A 21,778-nucleotide genomic window follows, 5' to 3' on the forward strand; every position below is an offset into this window, starting at 1 on the left:
AACCCTAAACCCTAAACCCTAAACCCTAAACCCTAAACCCTAAACCCTAAACCCTAAACCCTAAACCCTAAACCCTAAACCCTAAACCCTAAACCCTAAACCCTAAACCCTAAACCCTAAACCCTAAACCCTAAACCCTAAACCCTAAACCCTAAACCCTAAACCCTAAACCCTAAACCCGAATCCCGAATCCCGAAACCCTAAACCCTAAACCCTAAACCCTAAAGATTTGCTTTGCTTTATTTTCTAATTTTACTTTTTTAGAATTTTAGTTCCGGTAGATATTAAGGTACTTTTAGTTGGACTCTTTCTTTAGGTTGGATTCTAGTTAAAAGATATTTTATTAATTTCTTTCATTTTGTTGGTTTATTCATATTGTTTGCATACATTAAAAATAAGAATCAGATAAAGTATAATTATCAATATACTCATTTCATATCCTAATCCTAATCAATTAAAAATTTTATTTTAATTTTTAATTAAAATAATAATTACTGAAATGTCGTGCTTGAGAGGACAAGAGGACATATTTCTATCAAAGGCATCCGATGCATTTGCAAATTTAATAGCCCGTTTATCATCCAACACCACCGCTGGAGTTAATGCTATTGTCTACCGTTGCACCCTAATGAACTCTCTTGTGAGAAGAGGGACATGAACCCGTACCCTAAAAAACTTACACGCACAATGAATGAATAATTTGAAATAACATTATTATTCCCACCAGAAAGAGAGAAAAAAAACAGTAAAACGTCCATATTTCATCTATCTGTAGTTCTACAATAAAACGAGAATTGACCCAGTAGAGAAAAAAGATCAAGTTTTAGCATCAATGGAAAGCAGCAAGATAAATACCTTAACATCAACATACCCAATTAAGTGAAGCTCAAGCTGCCGCTATGCCAGGCAGAAGGCCACTGTGCCGGAGCAGTGGCTCTGGTGAAGGTTCCCGCCCTCGAAATTCAACAAAAACCTACATGATAGACACCATTAAGTCGGTCAATATTGACGACATATTTAAGATTCTTTTCTTCAATAATGACTATGATTTATTCAAAAGGTATATTAGTAAAAAAAAAGAAGTTATTTTGGGGTTAATTTAAATGTCAGAACTTTAAAGTGCTTAGTTAAAAAGAACTTGTTAGAATATATGAATGGTGTGTTTGGGAGTGATGTTAAGAGTGATTTTGAAAAAATAGATTTAAGTATAATTGATTTTTCAAAATCACCATCCAAGTCATACCTTAAAAATATATTTTAAGTGATTTAAAGTTTTCCTAAATCAATTTTTTAATTTGTCAAACATGATCAATTAAAAGGGAAGTGGTTTTGGCAATGGCAAAAGTGATTTTGTCATGTCAAAATCACCCTCAAACACACCCTAAATTGAATAAAGATGAATTTGCTTTATAACAATAATGGACAACTTCAATGTTGATTATTTCTATAAAAACAATGTTTGACATCTAACCTCTGATGGAGCTCTTCCACCTCCAAGAGCAAGAATGGTTTCTCGGAATCTACGCCCGGTTTCCTCTACAGCCTGTAGAGGGGAGGGGGAAAAAAAGCACAAGTATTAATAAGGTGAGGCGCACAATAACAATATTTTTATTACTATTCGACATTAACAGGTAAAATTAAATAGAAATTTAAAAAATGCGGCTTGGTTTTCAATGGCATGAGAGATAAAGAGATGCAAATTAAAAATAATAATAATTAAAAAAAATCGAGGTACCGGGCTTTATGCCCCAAAAAAGCTAGGTAGGCAAGCGCACACGAGTGAGATTGCCTTGATTTGCTTGCTTAATCAGGCGTGCATCACATGGCAAATTCAACTTTCAGACTACAGTAAACGATGAAGTAAAGCATTTAACCAGTCCCCTTGAAGACAAACCCAACGTACATAGGATATTTCTCTGTTCTAAGAAAGTACACAACAAATTCAAAAACCAAGGCTAATAAATACGACCAACCTCATTCCAACATACCTTTCTATCATTCAACCCAGCATCCTCAAATGCAGAGAATGCATCTGCAGACAAAACCTCAGCCCACTGCAGTAGATAAATTTTTAGAATAATGAAGGGGAGAAAACATCAGATAGGAAAAAACTCTCAAAGTGTTCAAATACTTTCCAGCAAGATTATAATATAAGGAGCGAAGATGTGGACATGCGTCACAGATATGACACCGATTCTAAAAAATTAGAACATGACACGCTAAGACATTATAAATATTGAATACTGGAAAATAGATTTAATTATCTAAATTTAAACATCGAATCAACATTCGTAAGAGGACTTGTATTGGGTTTCTCTTCAATTTAGACATTCTTATTTACAATTTAAGATGCCAATATATTATTGGAAAACCAATATTTTTATTCCATACAAATCAAATGGAAGTTTAAACACAGTGAATGTTGTTAAACAAAAAAAAAAAAAAAGTCTTTTCATGTGTTTAATCCCTAATTTGTGTGTTTTATGCATGATGGCAGAGGAAAATATGAATCGTGTTTTTGCATCGTTCATATAGCCAAAAATTTGTGGAATGCTTCATTCGGAAGTTTCGTATGTTCTGGGTTCTAATAATAATCCACATGACAACGTGTAATCGTTAACAATCATGATTGGAAGTTCTGATGGAAAACAAAAAAGTAAGTAAAAACCATTGGAAAAGGATATGTTTAAGGTCAGAGGGGACAGGGGATACGTTACAGCCTAGTCTATCATTTGTTTTTATTTATCGTTCAAATCTCTGTTGACTGGCACTTTGGATACAAATTTTTCTATAAGATTGGATCAACTTTCTTCCATAGAACTGGCTCTCTTGTGTAATGCACTTTCAACCGTGGCTCCAAGATCTGTGGCAGGTTTCCAGATTTTAAAGCTTGTGGTCTTCAAAGGATTTTCATTCAGCATTATGGTGGGGTTAAGCTCAAGATTAGGGTTTCTCTTTTCATCAAGTTTCTGCATTCTTGAGTTTTGTTGTTAACAAAATGCAATCAGAAGGTCCTTTCCGGAAAAGTGAAGTTGCTGTTAAAGAGGATGGATCTTTCAGGAAACAAAATCTGGGCAGTGGGGAGTTCTGATGGAAAGGATAGCAGTTTTGAGGGGTGGTTTGAGGAAAGCTGTGAATGTTCGTTCGCAGTAGGAGGGAAAGGGAAGGGAGTATGATTTTGGGTTGTGTGAGAGGGTCATCTGAGAGATGAATAAGCTGAAAAGTCAACCAAGAGAAGGAAAAGGAGAAGTAAAAAGTAAAAAGGAAGGTAGAAAAGAAAGAAGAAAAGAAAAAATAAGTTGGAAATAGTAGAGGGAAAAGAGAAAAAGAAGAAAAAAATGGAGGATATAAAAAAGAGAAGAAATATAGTAAAGAAATTGATCAATGGTTCCAAGGCTACAGCCTTGTCTGTCATGTGTTTTTATTTATCTTTAAAATCTCAGTTACCTGGTACTTTAGATACAAATTTTTCTATATAATTAGATCGACTTTCTTCCGTAGAATTGGCTTTCCTTGTGTAAAGCACTTTCAACCGTAGCTTCAAGATCTGTGGCAAGTGTCTAGATTTTAAAGCTTGGGGTCTTCAAAGGATTTTCATTGAGCATTCTGGTGAGGTTGATTGTTAAGGTCAAGATGAGGGTTCCTTTCTTCATCAAGTTTCTGCAGTCTTGAGTTTTGTTGTTAACAAAATGAAATCAAAAGGTTCTTTCCAGAAAAGTGTGGTTGCAGTCATCAAGATCGAGTCTTTGATCTTTATTTTTGTTTAAAGTTGATAGTTGGTTTAAGTTGGTTAAACTTTTCTCTTGAGTTTTCAGTTCTGAGGGTTTTATTTCTTTGGTTGCTGTAGCTTTTGCTCTCTTTACTGTTGTTGGTACTCTTGTGCAATTTTTAATTTCATCAATGAAAAATTTTGTTTGTGAGTAAGCACAATAATCAAAATAGCTAAAGTTACTCGACTCCATCATAGCTATTGCACAGTTCTTAATCAATACTCTGCAGAACAAATATCCAATCCAGAATGCTGCTTTCCAACGTAGTCATGTCAAAGATGAAAGATTATGGCTTGTGGAAAAATGCATACCTTATAACTGTAATATCCTGCGGCATATCCACCTAAAGGAAAACAAGAACAAAGGTTCGTGACTACTTTGATACCTGGGAAACGAAGGAAATGGAGGAGTTTGTATATCAAAAATTAAATAAAATGATTGATGACGAACCTGCAAAAATATGGCTGAAACTACAAAGGAATTTATCGTCTGCTAAGGGAGGTATCACTTGTGTTTGTTTGCACACTCTCTGGTCAACCACAAAGATTGCCTCTGGCTCCCCAGGAACATATTTAGTATGAAGCTCCAAATCAATACTTGCAAATCTAAGCTGCAAATTACATTAGACAGCAAGAGAATTAAAATCGCATTTTCTGCTACCACATCCATGTGTGCCTGCAGTCATGTATCTTTATCAATCTCTTTTGAGAGGCATATCATTGATAAGAAGACTTTGGAAAACAAAGGAAAAACAATAAGTGTAGCTCCCCAACAAGAAATGATGGTTTACCAAAAAATTTATAAATTGTGGGTATAAAAAAGCCAAATGAGGATGATGAGAATACTAGCATGCTGTCACTGAACTTGGTACCAAGAAATTCTCTCAGGCAGATGGTATCACTGAGTGGGTCCTAAAGTCAAAAGACCGAGACTGAAGCAAGGATAGCCGCTGAACAAAGAGAGGGAAAAAACAAGTCATTTTAAAAAAAATCAGGCTGCTAATAAGAAATACATGCTGATGTAGTCTTAGAAGCCTTCTAAGTTGTTTTTGGCTTTAAGTATTTGTAAGCTTGTAAACGTGGCTTATGAGTTATGTTTCTTTTAAGTTTTCATTTCACTACACAGCAAGTTACTGTTTAAGTCAGAAACCTCTATAAATAGGTTTCTCTTTCATTTGTTAATGATAGATTGAATCATTGTTAAAACTTTTGTCCAAGATTCCATCAATTGGTATCAGAGCACCCAAAATTTCTGGGCACTCTATGGCAGGAAAGAAACCAGCAACGTTGGGAGATTCTTCCTTAGCCGGCGGTAAAGAAGCGGATCAACGATTCTTCCTTAGCCAGCGGTAAAGAAGCGGATCAACAATCTGTTCTCTCACCACGCTCTATGACCACACACTTGTAGTTGGTCGAAAGGGATATCAAGATCATACAAAGAGATGTGGGTGAGATTAAACAAATCTTGGGGATTGTACATGAGCAGTTGGAGACTTTGAGTTTAAATCAAAATCCAGCAAGAATCGCTCAGCAAGTCCCTACAAAAACTGACCAAGAACCTCGTAGAGATGATCGACAAAGTATCCATATTCAAGATAGGTTAGCAGCTCCTCCAAGAAGGGTTCAAGAAGTGAATTTGGGTCCAAGAATCCACCAAGAACAGCGCCAACATTATCAAGAAGGCAATGTTAATCCTCTGTTTCAACGGCAACAAGATGCCTTCATTGATTCCTCAAGTGATGAGGAAGAGATATGCTGGAGTTTGAAGACAATTAGACAGCAAGAAGCCCAGCGATTACAAGATGAAAATAGATCTTCCTAGCTTCAATGGGAAGATGGGTTCGAAATGTTGAAAAAATTTTCAGCTACATGGGTACTCAAGAACATAAAAAGGCGTGTCTTGTAGCTTTGAAATTAAAAGGTGGAGCTTCATATGGTGGGATCAACTTGAGATTAATTGCCAACACTACGGGAAAAGACCAATTCGAAGCTGGGTACACATGAAGAAACTAATGAGGGAGCGTTTTCTTCCCGTAAACTTTGAACAAATTCTCTATAATCAATATCAAAACTGCCACCAAGGTAATTGTACGGTTGTTGATTATACAGAAGAATTCCATAGGCTTGGCGTGGACGAATCCTGCAGAGAATCAACATTACTAGGTGGCTAGGTATATTGGCGGCCTACGTTCTGATATCAAGGAGCAGATTTCTCTACAACCCATTGGATATCTTAATGAGGCCATTTCTACTGCCACAACAATTGAAGAACAAATTAACAATTGGTACAAAAAACAATACTCACGCTGGACTACTTGGGACCAAGGTAGTACTTTCAAAAAAAGGTTCTGCTATGGACAGAAATTCTTTCCATGCAAATAATGCTACTGCTAAGGGCAAGCAGAGTGACAAAGATACTATACAAGAAGCTGTCCAAGATAGACTTGCAAGCAAGAAACCTACCACTACATATAATCGTCCAAATTTAGGTAAGTGCTTTCGTTGTGGACAATTTGAACATCTTTCTAATGAATGTCCTCAACGAAAAGCAATTACCTTCGTGGATGAGGAGGACCAGCCGGTTTACAGTGATGGTGAGGACCAAGAGGAAGAAATTGAATATGCTGCCTCTGATGAGGGAGAACCCATCACTTGCATGTTACAACAAATTCTATTAACCCCAAAAACTAAACCAGCATACCAACTCCATGCTTTCTTCAAAACAAGTTGTACTATCAATGGTAAGATTTGCAACCTAATAATTGATAGTTGCAGCACCGAGAACATCGTGGCTAGTAAAATCATGGCTGCTCTAAATCTTTCTTTAACTCCTCACCTCGCCCCTTATAAAGTTACTTGGATAAAAAAAGAGGGGAGGCTCAAATCAGTCATACTTGTACCGTGCCTTTGTCCATTGGGACAAGTTACAAGGATCAAATAGTTTGTGATGTCCTCAATATGGATGTGTGCCACATCTTATTGGGACGTCCGTGGCAATATGACATCCAAGCAGTGCATAACACCTATGAGTTCATGTGGATGGGCAAAAAGGTAGTGTTTCTTCATCTTGCCCCATCCAAACTTGTTTCTGTGAAGGACAGCACCAAGAACACAGAAAAAGGTGCCCTGTTTACTCTATCCTTGGCCAAACAACTCCTCTTTCATAAAGAGTTGCCTATCCTCGGTCTTGTCAGTTGTCATTAAAAATTTTGGGACAGAGAAGCAAAGCTCCACACTGCATCCTGAAATACAAAGCCTATTACGTGAGTTCAAGGATATTGATTAGACACCTACCAGATTACCACCCCTTCGGGATATACAACATAATATAGACTTCTTCCCTAGTGCCACACTACCCAATTTGTCCCATTATAGGATGAATCCTTCGGAATATAACGTTCTTCATGACCAAATACAATAATTACTCAATAAAGGCCATATACAACCTAGCCTTAGTCCTTGGGCAGTTGACACTGAAAAAGGACGGCACTTGGCATATGTGCATAGACACCCGTGCTATAAATAAAATCACTATCAAATATCGATTTCTCATTCCTCGCATTAACAATTTGATGGATCAACTTGGTCGTGTCACCATCTTTTCCAAAATAGACCTTAAGAGTGGCTATCATCAAATCCGCATAAGACCAAAGGATGAATGGAAGATTGCCTTTAAAACCAATGAAGGCTTGTTTGAATGGCTTGTCGTGCCATTTGGCCTATCCAATGCTCCAAGCACCTTCATGCGGCTTATGAACCAGGTTTTACTTCCCTTCATTAACAAATATGTTGTAGTTTATTTCGATGGAATTCTTATTTATAGTCAAAGCATGTCTGACCATCTTAATCATCTACGTTTGTTATTCTCTACATTAGCTCATAATAAGTTAGTGATTAACCTTAAGAAATGTTTGTTTGTCACCACTAAAATTTCCTTTAGGCTTTATAATAGGACACAATGAGGTTAAAATGAACCGTACAAAAATACAAACTATTTTTGACGGGATAGAACCAAAAACAGTAAGGGAGGTTCAAAGTTTTCTTGGTCTTCCATCCTTTTATCATAAGTTTATTAAGAATTTCAATACTATTGTTGCTCCTTTAACTAGTTGTTTAAAAAAGGGTCAGTTCATGTGGGGGAAAGCCAATCTGAGAGCTTTAAAATAATTAAAGAAAAGCTAAGTAGTAGCCCTGTTCTTGCATTGCCCAATTTTGACCAACCATTTGAGGTGGATGTTGATGCATCTGGGTTAGGAATTGGTGTTGTTCTATCCCGAAACAGCCACCCAATCGAATATTTCAGCGAGAAATTAAGTCCTTCTCGACAAAAATGGAGTACCTATGCACAAGAGCTTTACTCCTTGGTACGAGCCTTGAAACAATGGGAACATTACCTTTTGAGTAAGGAATTTGTGTTATTTACTGACCATTTCTCTTCAAAATTCCTGCACACTCAAAAGTCTATAAGCCAAATGCATGCTCGATGGCTCTCTTTTCTTCAACGCTTTGATTTCATTATTAAAAATACATCCAAGATCACAAACAAGGCTGTTGATGCCTTAAGTATAAAAGGCAGCCTTCTCGCTCTCCTTAAAGGAGAGATTGTTGCTTTTGACCACCTCCCTGATACCTATGCCAATGATCAAGATTTTCAAGACATATGGAATCAATGTACTAATAACAGAGCAACCGACAATTTCCATATGATAAATGGATACTCATTCAAGGGCAATGTCCTATCCATCCCACGTACTTCTTTAAGGGAGGCTACTATAAAGGATTTGCATGCGGGAAGGTTGGCAGGCCACTTAGGCCGTGACAAAACCCTTGCTTTGGTTACTGCCCATTTCTTTTGGCTACAAATCCCCAAGGATGTGACCAGCTATATTAACAGATGATTTATATGCCAGTCCTATAAGTGCACATCCCAAAGCACAGGGTTGTACACACCGCTTCCTATTCCTGGGAATATATGGGAAGACCTATCCATGGATTTCATACTTGGGCTTCCTATCCGGTCTGTAACGTGGCTGACATCTATTCCAATCATGCGTCGGACGACTTTTCTTTGGCTCCATCGAGTTGTTTTTTTGGTCGGGGGAATTGATGTAGTCATAAAGTCAATCTTCCACCCCTAGAAAGTTTGTACCGCTTCCATCGATCGACCTTCTTACAGATCTTATCTTCAATGGGACTCCAGAAACCACATGTTTTGGATTACCCCCCAAAGGGGTGCCTAAATAGAACATTGGAAGGTTCTGCTTTACAATTAAATCTGATGGCCATTTGTTGTATTTTTTGAAAATGCATATTCCCAGTAAGAGAGGACTTCTCCCAGTTAACCTTCGACCCCGAAAGTCATTCAAAAGCTTTGATTGCATCAAACAGAACAGCCAACATATCAACATTATCTTTATGAAACAAGAGGGTATCATCTGCAAATTGCAAATGAGAAACATGCACCGAGTTTCACCCCACTTTGAAGCCCTCAAATACCTCTTTAGAATAGATATGGTCCATCAAACTACTAATCACATCACTCACAATAAGGAACAGGAAAGGAGAAAGGGGATCTCCTTGCCTTAATAAACCCCTTGAAGCTTGAATTCTTCCTCTCGGTCAACCATTAATGATGATAGAGAATTTGGTGTCTTTATAATACACCCGTTGATCCACGAAATCCATTTGCTTCCAAAGCCTTTTATAAATAAAATATTTAAAACAAAAGCAAGGAACAGAAAATAAAGATATGGCACCTAAAACATTACCAACCTGACGAAGACTCAAGGAACCTGCACGAAATGTCCTAGCTGCAAGAAGTTTCAAGTACACTTCTTCCGGGAGACTTTCCCCTGTTTCATAGTGCTTTGCAATGCCCATCAAAGTGTCTCTGCAAGAGTTTTAAGGTTGACAAAGATGGATCAATGAATTGCCATAACTATAAGAGTAATGAAAGGCTGAAAGGGTACTAGACTACATTGGATACCCACAAACAGAACTAGAATAGCCATCTTGTGCATTTTTTATTCTACGGAGCAGATCGATAGAACCTCAACAATATAATGCAAAAGCCAGACCCATATACATAATGAATATTTGTGTCAATTTTGACCAAAGACAGTATAAATCATCTAACTCTTGGTTAGTTAGAGCCTTTGAATTAAAAGAGACAGAGGAAAATGGTGCTGGTTTTGTAATCCCCTTGGCTTGAGGATTCATTCCTTATCACCCTCTTTTATAATTTTTGTTCCTTCAATAATATTTTGTTTGTTTCTTATTAAGAAAAAATTAGGCAACAATAGCAGATACGTAGAACAACAATCAACAAAATTGGGAATCAAATTACCTATGATAGCACCAGTTTTCCATGAACTGAGACGGCAATTCAACAGCATCCCATTCTATTCCACGAATACCAGCAACTAAACCTTCATCTTGTTTTGTCAACATATGCTGAAGTGCATGACCAAATTCATGGAATACTGTCTCTACCTGTAAAGGATGTCAAGCACTTCAGAAGAAATGATAAAGTTGCTTGAATAGCAATTTAGATCAATTGAAGAAGATATATCCTTCAAGAAGAACCAGACAAAACAGAAAAAGAGTTGGTTCCATGACATGATTACCATGTCGATCCCAAATAAAATAGTATTATTTTAATGCTCCCAATCACAACGACATCATAATTTATTACAGCTATACCCCTCAATTCAATATTAATTCGTTAGCATGCGATTAAACTCTGAATGATTTCCCATGTTCTGAACAAGACTACAAAAGAATTTTTGGAAATTTTATTAACCAGACAGTATTATAAATTTTCAACATAGCTAAATATATTTTGTGGATCACATAGCCGGGTCCTCACCCCCAGTACCTTTTTTGCTTGTACCTCTAAACCACAACCCCACAAATCAGGCTGTCTATTACTTCGAAGTTTAGAATGTATGTTAGCCTCAATATCTCAAGAACATGTGCAATTATTAATAAGTCAATAGCTTTACCTCACGAAATGTCATTAAACTAGGTCTTTCTCCAACTGGCGGTGTTTGATTGCACACCATATGCGCAATAGGCAACCTTGCAGGGGCACCATCTTGTGCTAACACACAGCTTCGTGAAACAACCTCATCCATCCAAGCACCTCCCCTTTTCTCCGATGGACGTGTATATGGATCAAAATAGAGGTATGCAATGGGACTTCCAGAAGAGTCATTTACCCGGTAAAATTTTACATCTTTATTCCAAACCTACAGGGAAGCAGCCAAGTTAGTGGATGCGGAAATAAGGTTTCAGAAAATAAAATAAATGGGATATATACCGGAGCAAGACCATCGGCTGGTTGAATATCAATCTCAAAAAGTGTCTTTGCAAGACTAAAAAGGCCATCCATAACATTTGGCAAGGAAAAAAATGGCCGTAGTTCTTCCTGAAAATAAGTTGTTTAAAAGAATTGAGGAACCACAGAACTAAATAAAGCATGGACAAATCCAATAAATCTAAAGCCTAGTAGCACAAAAATGTGAAGAATTGAAAATAACTATTATAGGCTGTGAACTTAAATACATCATATACTCCAGCCATCAGAGAACCAAATGGAGAGTCCATTGTGTACCAACATCTAATAAAACAAAAAATTTATACGTCTTCCCAAGCTTTTTTCTGGTTTCTCTTTACAATATATATATATATTTTTTTTTTAACAAACAACTTTTCAGTTTTCATTGATAGATGAAAATGATATAAGCCTCCAAAGGAGCGAAAGAAAAACAAAAACAAACAAAAATCAAAAAATTTCTTTCCTAACAGAGAGAGAATTAGAAATAAAAATATTTACATGTAAGCAAAATTATTTCTGAAAAGTACAACATGAATTTCAGAAGGATTGAAACATTAAATGAAAGGACATCGGCGTACACAACCATATACAAAGAGAGACAGAAAAGATCCAACCTCATTGACATCAAATTTTGACTCCCGAAGCCTCTCACTCCAGAAGCTAATATCCCAATGGTTCAAATCATTGCCTTCTGGCGCGCCTTGTTTTTTTGCAAAATCCTTAAGATCTTCAATATCTATAAGAATCATAAATGAAAGAACCTCATATTCTTGTCCAGCAGGAACATTCTTCTACACCAATAATATGTACTAACACAATGAATACATACTTAAGTACTTTCTGTATTTTATCAGTTTTGAGAAAGAGTATTATTAGACCATTCATCCCAAAGGAAGTACATCCCTGTGAGATTAAACGACTAGCTTTGGATGTAAACATTTGAATATCTTAATAGGCTACTCTTGAAGTGGAAAAAAGAGAAAATTACAGTGTAGTGAGAATTCCTATGGATTTAACGCAACCTCATCAATCAAAAGCATTTAAATGACATATAGAAGTGGAGTACAAATGATCTCAGAAGTCAGAACTACTTAAATTTGTGAAACAAACAAACACACAGATTTTTCAACATAATATGACAATTAGTTAAAATCTTAAAGTATTTTCAGAAGTTAACCATTGAAGCTAAATTGAAGATACCACTTGAACAGAAAAAAAAAATTGAGTAAATAATACAGTCCATTAGAAAAACATGGAAAGGAATATAAAAACACAAAATGACCCACCTTGAACTGCAGCATTCCAGGAAGCGCTACGAAGCTTTTCTAGAAGCTCTTCAGCTTTCTCAACCGTAGCCATTTTGGTCTCCATGCTAACCTGAAGAAGTACAAATCATGTAAGCAGAAAGAAGTTGGGGAACAAAAACTATACATATAAATAGAACATACCTCGGCATAATTATTGAAATTGAGAATCTTAGCCTTTTCCAACCTAAGCTTCAAAATTTGGTCAATTATTGCCGTGTTGTCCATTTCTCCACTAGAGGCACGAGTTACATAAGCGTAGTAAATTTCCTTCCGCAAGGATCGATTCTTAGCATGTTGCATGACAGAAAGATAACATGGAGCATCCAAAGAAATTATCCATGGACCATTTTCTGCAGTAGCCTTTTCATGACCCTGATGTGAATAGAGAAGTCAAAGAATTACTTGAAAAAATACCAAAAAAAATATCAAATTAGATGCTGTAAAACATAATGGCTTAACCAAATATAAAGATAATTAAAATAAAGCACATCACTGACAGTGAAATACCTTGGAAACTGCTGTTTGTGCTGCCATTCCTAGAGCAGTAGAAGGCAGTCCATCAATTTCATTCTTATCAACAACTAACTTCTCAAACTTCTTTGTAGCATCCAAAACATTTTCCTCAAATTTCTGTGATAATCTTTCCAGTTCCTGTATTTCAAAACAATTATGAATCTAGAAAGAGCTAACACAAAGTAAGGTAGCTACATTCATCACATCTGAATTACACTGATAATTTTTTTAAAAAAACAAGATACAAACCTTTCATCGATCGATAAAAATGAACAAAATTGCTCAAGGATACAAACAGTCCAAGAGGAGTGAACAAAAGAAGTAAAAAGAAAGCATAAAAATAAAAATATAATCACCAACATCAAAAAACCACCACTAAGAGGGAGTTATAAAGGTCTCCCAATTCATACAAATCACACTCAAAGAATAATTAGAGAAAAGATCGGAAAAGGCACACCATTGTGAGGCTTTGAAGTTGGCTATGATAAAATAGTCCATAAAGGATCTATGTTTGCGAGGAATAGGGAATGAAAATATTGTAGCACCTCCTAGTTGGTCCAACAAATCACTAATGCGAGGAATTGGGAATCTAACTCGATAGTATTTTGTTTTTTTTTTTTTTACAAGAAACGAACTTTACATTGATTTAATGAAAAGGAATAGAAATCTATACTCGATAACAAGAGCAATACAAACTCAAAAGAGAAAAAAGCATTCTAAAACAGAACTCAGAAAAACTGCTTGCAGCCGAGCTTGGGAAATCAAACTAATTCCAGGGTCAACAACCACATGAGGGAAAACCTTCCTTAACACCAAGAGCGAAGACCAAACTCCAAAAAGAACCAAGTAGAAGAAAGGGCACAATAACAGACCGCAGCCAAAATGCTACTAAGGAGAAAACACCAAATACTAAGCCTCGATGTTGTCTTCAAAAGCCTCCAAATATAAACCACTAAATGGCAAACCACACGCTGGAGAAAAACTTTGAAAATCTCATCAACCAAACAACCGAACTAAGACTGCAAAGCTTTGAAATCTGCAGAAGGTATAATTGAGAACATTCCAACAATCCGAACAACTTAAAACTCATAGAACAGACTCATGATATTGGCGTTGGTTGAATCAATGTAGCCTTGTGTCTTCTTCTAGTTCTAGAATATCATCCTCATCATAAGAAGAATCCAAAAAAAAATTCATTCCTACACTAAAACAAGGGGTTTTGGTTGAAGTCTTGTTGGGCAGCTCGCGGTTCTTGGAGCATTCTTGGTTCAAGAACACGATCTTGGTACCTTCTTGGCTGCACAGGGTGCTACTCTTGATGGTAGTTGCTTTGATGATCAACTCCTCTTGCTACTCTTGATGGTAGTTGCTTTAATGATCAACTCCTCTTGGTTCTTGATCAGATCTTGTAGGATTTTGTTAAGACTCAAGTTCTCCAGCTGAACATGGATGATTTCCAGGATTTGTTTAATCTCACTCTCATCCTTTTGGATGATTTTCACATCTCCTTCGACCAACTGCAAGCGTATGGTCGAAGATCGTGGTGAAAGGACGGAAATTTGTTTCGTTTCTTTGTTGGCTAAGGAAGAATCTCCCACTGTTGGTTTCTTTCTGAGTACCCAGAACTAGGGTGCTCATATACCAACTAATGTAGCCTTTAGAAGGGTTTTTGAAGAAATCAATCGATGATCTTTTATTAAAGGAGTTGAAGCCTATAAATAGAGGTTTTAAACTTAAGAGCTACACGAGTAACTATTGTTACTGTGCAGAAAAAGTAAAGTTGCTTAAATAAAAGTTATAAAAGTAGATAATAAAATGAGAAAGGCTAAAGGTCAGTCATTTAACTACATCACAAACATTGTGAGCGAATGCTACATGCAGCAGCCGGAACGTTTTTATTTCTTCTTCCCCTTCGAATTTTGTCTCTTCTACTTCTTATTTTTTCCCTTTCTTCTTCAACTTCATACTGCTGGAAATTTCTTCCCTTCTGCATCTTTCTCTCTCTTTCTTCTCCAACTTCTTTTGTGCCGAAATTTTCGTCCTCTCTTTTGTCACTCCTTCTCATTATCCTTTTTTCTTCATCCTTCGCTATTCTTCTACCTTTACCCCTTTTTTTCTAATTTTAAAAACAACCCTTTGAACGAAGGCTAACATAGAAAAACCACCAACGACGGCAAACACCATAAACTGGGCGTGTACATGTCTATGGCGTGTCCACCACGTGTCCGAAATAAAATAAAAAAATAACCAAAAAAAATGACACGCTATTTTGCATGCCGAACACATGTACGGAACGTGTCCATCGACACGGACACTTTGTAAAAAAATAAAGTGTTCGTGCTTCCTAGATGGAGAATTCTCTATTTGTTCTCTTTTTTTTTAACAATAAACAACTTTTCATTGATAGATGAAAAGATACAAAGAGTTCAAGGATAGAACCTCCAAAAGGAGAAAAACAAAAACCAACTACCAACCAAGGTGTGACCGTGAGAAAGATATTTTCCAACTTTTGCACCATTACTTAACTTGGAGTGAAGGCTCACCTGCTGAATTTTGTTGAAATGCTCCCTTTTATCATCTTCAAGAGTAACGCCATGAAGAAGGGCTTCTTTTATTTGAGCTGCTCAACGTCAAGTAAAGTCTAGGAAAGTGTTAAAAATAATAATAAAATATGTGAATTTGTTGACTTGACTAAAATTAAAAGTATCATAATCATAGACAGCAAGCCTAAGAGGAAAAGAAACAGTCCACTACAGATAAACTTCAAAACAACATCCTTCAAATTATTGGTCCAGAAATAAATAGTCAAACAAAAAGGATGTGCTTCAGAGATTTAGATAATGGACCACTATAAATTTATGTGACAACAAAAATCCATCAAATTTATTAATTTATCCATTTCTCTAAGAGGTGTGTGTCCATTGCAAGAGAGATGTGGAAAAACATTCATATCTTTTTTTTTTGTTTAACAAGATACAAACTTTTCATTGAAGAAATGAAAAGGAACAAAATTGTTCAAAGATACAAACTCTCAAATGAGTAAAAAAGAAACCAGTAAAAAGCAAGAAACATAACAGTCCCTAAGACAAAATCAAACCTAAAGAGGAGATATAAAGCTCTACCAATTACAACATATCATACTAGGAGAATAACTAGAAAAATAGAGGCATCAAGAGAACACCAATGGGAAGCTTTCATCTTTGCAATGCGGAAGCATTAATTCTTTCCTTTTTTCTTCAAATATTCGTTGATTCCTTTTTTCTTCTCAACTTTTATGGTTTCAAAATCATATGGTGGACTTCGTTAATTGGGAGAAATCATCCATTAACGGTATTAATATCTCGCAAGGGAGAATTCAGCGGTTGCATCTTCAGCCAATTGTCAGGTGGTTTCTTTGCCTATCATGTACCTTGGCTTACCGCTAAAAATCGAAAAGAAGTTGGATTGTTGGAGGCGATTTCATTTATCAAGAGGGATCGCTTAACCCTTTGCAAATCAGTTTTATCTAACATTTCAATATATTATCTCTCTTTATTTCAAATGCCCTCAGGAGTTTGTAAACAAATTGAGAAAAGATTGAAAATTTTTCTCTAGAATAATGGTTCTAACAGGAGCCTACTTCATCTGCTGCATTGGGATATTACTTCCAAACATTTGGAAGATGGCGGTTTGGGAGTTTGCGATTTGTCCACAAAGAATAGCGCACTTCTAGCTAAATTAGGGTGGCGCTTCGGGCTTGAATCTTCAGCTCTATGGCATCAAGTGGTGGAAAGTTTGTACGGTCTCACTAATCTCGTAAGGAGAAAAATAGAATGGTTGTTTACGAAGTCCTAGGATTAATATTGCCGAAAGGAAGAGGGTGGAGCACTACTCCAAGTTTAAGTTAGGCTCTAGCCTTCGAATTCTCTTTTGGCATCATATTTGGATCGCCATCCCGATGGTACTATAGCTGATTTTTGGGATTCTTCTACCTTGTCATGGAAAATTCAAACAAAAAGGCTACTTAAAGATTTCTTTTTATAAGAAATCGAACTTTTCATTGAGACAAATGAAAACAAAAACAAAAAAGAGGGAATACAAAAACAACAGCCCAGAAAAAGTAAGCCAGCTTAAAAAAAGGGTTTCCAATCCAAAAGAATAGAACCTAACTGATAATTACAAAATAAATTCAAGAGACACTAAACCTTATGAGGTCTCAAACAGACTTCAAATCTCTCTCCATCCCTCTAAAGATTCTATTCTTTCTTTCCAACCAATTTCCACACAAAATCCCCAAGAAACCCCCATGCCATAAAAACATCTCTTTCTCGCGAAAAGGAGAATACAAAAGCACTTCCTCCACCATAGACACCCACTCTCTATGGAGAACCCAAGAAATCTTGAAAATCTCAAAGAACCTGCCTCAAATTTTCTGGGAGAACTGGCAAAGCCATAAGATATGATCAAGGTCCTTGGAATCCCGCTTGCAAAGAACACACCAATTGCTGCAAAATTTATTGAGTTGTTGTCCACATTGAATCCATTCACCCCTAGCAGCTCGGATGATAGCAAATTCTGGTCTTTAGAGTCCTCGGGTTTGTTCACAGTGGCTTCTTTATGTAAGCCTTGTTCACCAAATTTAATGCCAGCTGACCTCTATCAGGCAATTTGGGAAACAAATTGTCCAAAGAAAGTTAGCTTTTTTGTTTGGATCATCCTGTATATGGGAAGCTAAAGTCTAAACACTGCATATGTTCTCTAAAAGAAGCTTTCAGCTTCTTGTCTATCACCCTCAATCTGCATGCTTTGGCAAGCAAGTGGGGAAAGTGTTGTTCATCTTTTCTTTCAATGAACTGCTGGTTCTATCTGTTCAAGGAATTCAATTTATCTTGGGCATTCAATGGTATTGTTGCAGACAATGTCACTCATTTGTTCCTTGGTTTGGTATTGCCTTAACAAGGCCAACTACTGTGGTTTAATGCTATTAAGGCTTTGCTCTATAAATTATGGTTTGAAAGGAATCTCAGAATTTCGAGGGGCAGCATAAATCCCCGTTTGATCGGTTTAGCATAGCTAAATTTAAAGCTTCTCATTGGTGTTCATTATCAACTAATTTTGGGAATTACTTTTCTTCTCTCATTGGTCTAATTGGGATTCTTTTTGTTGTAATGTTTAATTCTTGTTTCTTGTTTTATTTTGTCTTCTTTCACTCTTTTGAGAGTTTGTGTCGTGGAACCTTTAAGTTCATTTTCATTATTTCAATGAGAAGTTCGTTTGCTTTCACTCCTTTGGGAGTTTGTATCCTTGAAAATTTTTGTTCCTTTTCATTTATCAATGAAAATTTCGTATCTTTTCCAAATAATCTTCAGCTTTTCCCTAACTAAAGAAAAGTATGTTTTTCGTCCTTCCCTTATGTTATTTAACAAGGTTATGATCAATTCCACATAAACTGTTGCAAATTAGCATGATGCAGTGTAAACAATAAAACTAAGAACAAAGTAATCATTTTAATTGATATGATGCAAGAAAATTGAAATACAGACATTCCACTATGCGTTTGCGAGCATCATTGAGCATCTTCCACTCGGAGGATTCTCGAATAGCTTTAAAAGCATTGTAAATAGGTTTGCTTTGCCCCAACCTAAGCTGAAATTTAACTTTCTCTGGCTGCAGCCAAAATAGATAACATTAGTCTCGAAGAAGAATTGAGCAAGATAACTCAAATCTCGTGACCAGAAATAAATTTAATGAGTAAAAGGAGATCCCAACAAGCCATGCGGAACACTTCGTCACTAAATAATTTCTAATGCTGGCTGATTTTTTTTCCTTACTTGGACTTCTGAATTGTGAATAATTTTCCTAAGTTTGCTCCCAATTCATCCTGATTTTACACGCAATAAGCATAAAGGAGGACTGAGCATTTTCTACTATCATTTTCAATATGTAGCGCGAACTCTTTTCATGCTAAAAAGACACAAGACTATGCTAAACCATTATATCTTCCCACATTTTTAATCAACCGGTTTTACTGGATATTGGTTTCTAATATGAGTACATGTACATTACATGGGTTTCTCTCTTGGATCTCTGGCTAATCCAAAAATAAACATGCAAAATATGATCCGTCGAACAAAAGCGTACACGCTCTTCTAAATACGATGAATATACCTGAACTTCTTCGATGGCGGTCCGAAGATCTGTAGTATCCTTCACAGACTTCAGATGGTTGACAATACCCCAAACCACATTCAAACGGTCTATAATCTTCTCTAATGGTTCAACCAACTTTGACCAAGATGGCTCCACTGTTCGCTCTAATTCCTCCAGATCCCCCTCCTGAAAGTGCCGCATACATGCGATTGACCCCAATGCGCGGCCCAATTAGAGAGGGAAAGTTTTTAAAGAAAGAAAGAAAAGCTCGGAAGATTAATTAAAGACCAAAAACTTCAGCAAATAAAGCCCAGATAGGACCATTAAACAACAAAATAGGGGGAAAAGTTTTTTAACAAAAAAAAACAAGAAAATTGAAAGGGGCATACAAGCTTCTTCAATAGCGTAAGAATGCCCGGGCGAACATGCTTAGCTTCGACGACATCGAAAGGCGGAAAATAGAAGTCTTGGAGAAGAGGATTCGATTGAGAAATTTCATCCACGACGGCAGAAGCAGCCATTGACGGGGAAGAAAGCGAAAAACAGGGAGAAGAAGAGTGGATGGAAGAAGAGGTAACGGAGTTGCGAAGGTTGTGAAGGCAGAAGGAGAAGGAAGATGACCAGAGGGGACAAGGAATAGATTTCTGTAAATGGTTAGGAGAGGAAGTGGAGAGCGAATATGTCGTTTTAAGGAGTGGATGTACGGAAGCGGCGAGTAGAATGCGGGACGCCATTAACATGTTGGCTATAAGAAGGGCTTGCAGTACCAATCCCTTCGTCTTCATTTTTCCTTTTTCTTATTCATTCCTTTCCTTTCTTTTGTCTAGATTGAGGTTTGTGATTTGAGAAGACTCCCGATCGAACGGTTTGTGCTATTGCTCGTGGTCTACGCATTGTACGGGCATCCGTCTAATATGGGATGCAAAATCAGCAACATCATTATTTCTTTTAGTAAATGAGTTTATGCACCACTCTATTTTAAATTTTGTCAATAAAAGTGTCCTTTTTTAAATCTTTGAACAAATAGTCACCAACCTAGTATCTAACGATATTTTTTATTGTTATCACTTATCTTTGACGTATGTGTACTTTAAATTTTTGAATAAGTAATAATTCACTACTATATTTAGCAATATAAGAATGTGATTATTAGTTTGAAAATATTGCATTTTAAAAATATCTTTGCCGCGGATGCTACTTCAATGGATTATGGGTAAATGTTCACTAGAGTCTCTAAAATAATAGGAAGGGATTCCGTGATTATTAAGTTCTAACGGGATAAAAAACGATTTTCCTTCCCCTCGTAAACTCGGGTAAAACAGCTTCGCTCAAATCCAATAGTAGGTAAAACCGACCGAAACCCCTACTTTTGCCAAATGGGAAACCCGACTCTACGAACCCGAGGAAAGGCTGGGACATAACTTGGACTCTTGCAAAATATGGAAAGAAAAATAGTTGGTCCTTCTCCTTAGTTTCTAAATGAGAAGAATCGTGGGACATCAAAAGTGGGAAGTTGTTGGTTTTTCTTCCTCCACGGTGCATATTTAAAAACCATTGCTTTTTTTATCCTTGTATAATAAATATCTACAATAGATTTAATGTAGGTGTTTATGACTATTAAACATTTTTCAATGATAGATGGTTATTAATCTATTAATATCTTCGATAGTCATCTATCAATCTATCAGCATGTAATAGTAATATACATTGGTCGATGAAGACGCCTATTGACATGTACTTCAAGTATAAGTATTCAAAAAATCCAACAACTCGACGATTCTCGATTCGGGTTAGGTTGTGAAATTCTCAAGTTCCCAACCCGACTAGGTCGTGTCTCTTCAATCTCAGTCATTCATTAAGTTTTAATCCTAGCTCTTCATAAGTTAGGGTTTTCTCATTTTTTTCATTTTCAATCTCCTTTCACTAACATTTATTTTACATTGTTTTTTTTATGTCAATTACCGCTTAGTCATGCTTTTAGCATTCTCATTCTATTTTGTTATTAACATATAAATAACATAATTTCAAACACGTGCTAATTTATTGATGTGGGTATATATTTAAATCTCATAAAATATGTATATAATTGATGCGGGCATACATTTAAATGTAAAAAACTAGTTACTAGATTGTATTAAATATAAGACAGCAATTGGCAAGATAAATATATTTTGAAAATTTACGGACCAAAATAATTACATTTAAAAATGTAAATAACTAAAATAATAATGTTAGATTGTAGTTACCAAAATAAAACAAATCAAAATAGATTTATAACTTATAAATATTACTGTAATAAAAAGTCCATGGTTGGTGAAATAATTGTTTGGTAGTACAACAAAGGTAAGATATGAAAATTTGAATATTCGAAGAAGTAGATATTTAAGCCACGGTAGATGATCATTTAATTGGATGATCGCAATTTAAAACTTTGGTTAAAATAATAGTTCGGTCTTGCAACGCCCAATATTTGGGCTTAATTGCCCCGACATCTACGCATGAAAACTATCTAGGTAAATCAACACAAATCCTTTTAACATGATTTGTTCTCACTCACTTGCTTCCAAAGAATATCTGTTAAAGATCACGATCGAGTCATTGAAAATAAAGGTGTACCACATTGATACAATTTTTTAAAATTTTTATTAACAGCGCTTCCATGATCTCAGGATCCCTCTCATTCAGACGTGGTACCGGTTTATCTATGTACCTATCCTCTCT

The 21,778-nt window shown here is 36.2% G+C and overlaps 1 protein-coding gene across 1 annotated transcript; it reads right to left on the reverse strand.

Annotated features, from left to right (window-relative positions):
• Nucleotides 1-688: 688 nt before the first annotated feature.
• LOC111011725 (putative cytosolic oligopeptidase A) lies at nucleotides 689-19,898 on the reverse strand. Its single transcript, XM_022285598.2, has 17 exons — nucleotides 19,447-19,898; nucleotides 19,076-19,243; nucleotides 18,451-18,574; nucleotides 15,472-15,548; nucleotides 12,923-13,066; nucleotides 12,557-12,787; nucleotides 12,395-12,485; nucleotides 11,723-11,844; nucleotides 11,091-11,198; nucleotides 10,774-11,019; nucleotides 10,116-10,261; nucleotides 9,542-9,659; nucleotides 4,221-4,380; nucleotides 4,082-4,113; nucleotides 1,989-2,054; nucleotides 1,472-1,543; nucleotides 689-973 (listed from the first exon to the last, which is right to left on the reverse strand). The coding sequence occupies exons 1-17, from the start codon at nucleotides 19,840-19,842 to the stop codon at nucleotides 887-889; spliced, it is 2,388 nt and encodes a 795-aa protein (XP_022141290.1). The 5' UTR covers nucleotides 19,843-19,898; the 3' UTR covers nucleotides 689-886.
• Between the last annotated feature and the right edge of the window lie 1,880 nt (nucleotides 19,899-21,778).

The sequence above is a fragment of the Momordica charantia genome, assembly GCF_013281855.1.
Source record: "Momordica charantia cultivar OHB3-1 chromosome 10 unlocalized genomic scaffold, Mcharantia_2.0 BLBB01000010.1, whole genome shotgun sequence".
In the NCBI taxonomy this organism is placed as follows: Eukaryota; Viridiplantae; Streptophyta; class Magnoliopsida; order Cucurbitales; family Cucurbitaceae; genus Momordica; species Momordica charantia.

Bases quoted from the DNA above. Each gene is read 5' to 3' on its own strand.
- LOC111011725 (XM_022285598.2), bottom strand. From the start codon at position 19,842: ATGAAGACGAAGGGATTGGTACTGCAAGCCCTTCTTATAGCCAACATG. The intron at 18,575-19,075 runs GTATATTCATCG...TTTTGGCTGCAG, and splicing joins CCGCCATCGAAGAAGTTCAG to CCAGAGAAAGTTAAATTTCA. The intron at 11,845-12,394 runs GTGGGTCATTTT...TGATTCTTATAG, and splicing joins CTGGAATGCTGCAGTTCAAG to ATATTGAAGATCTTAAGGAT.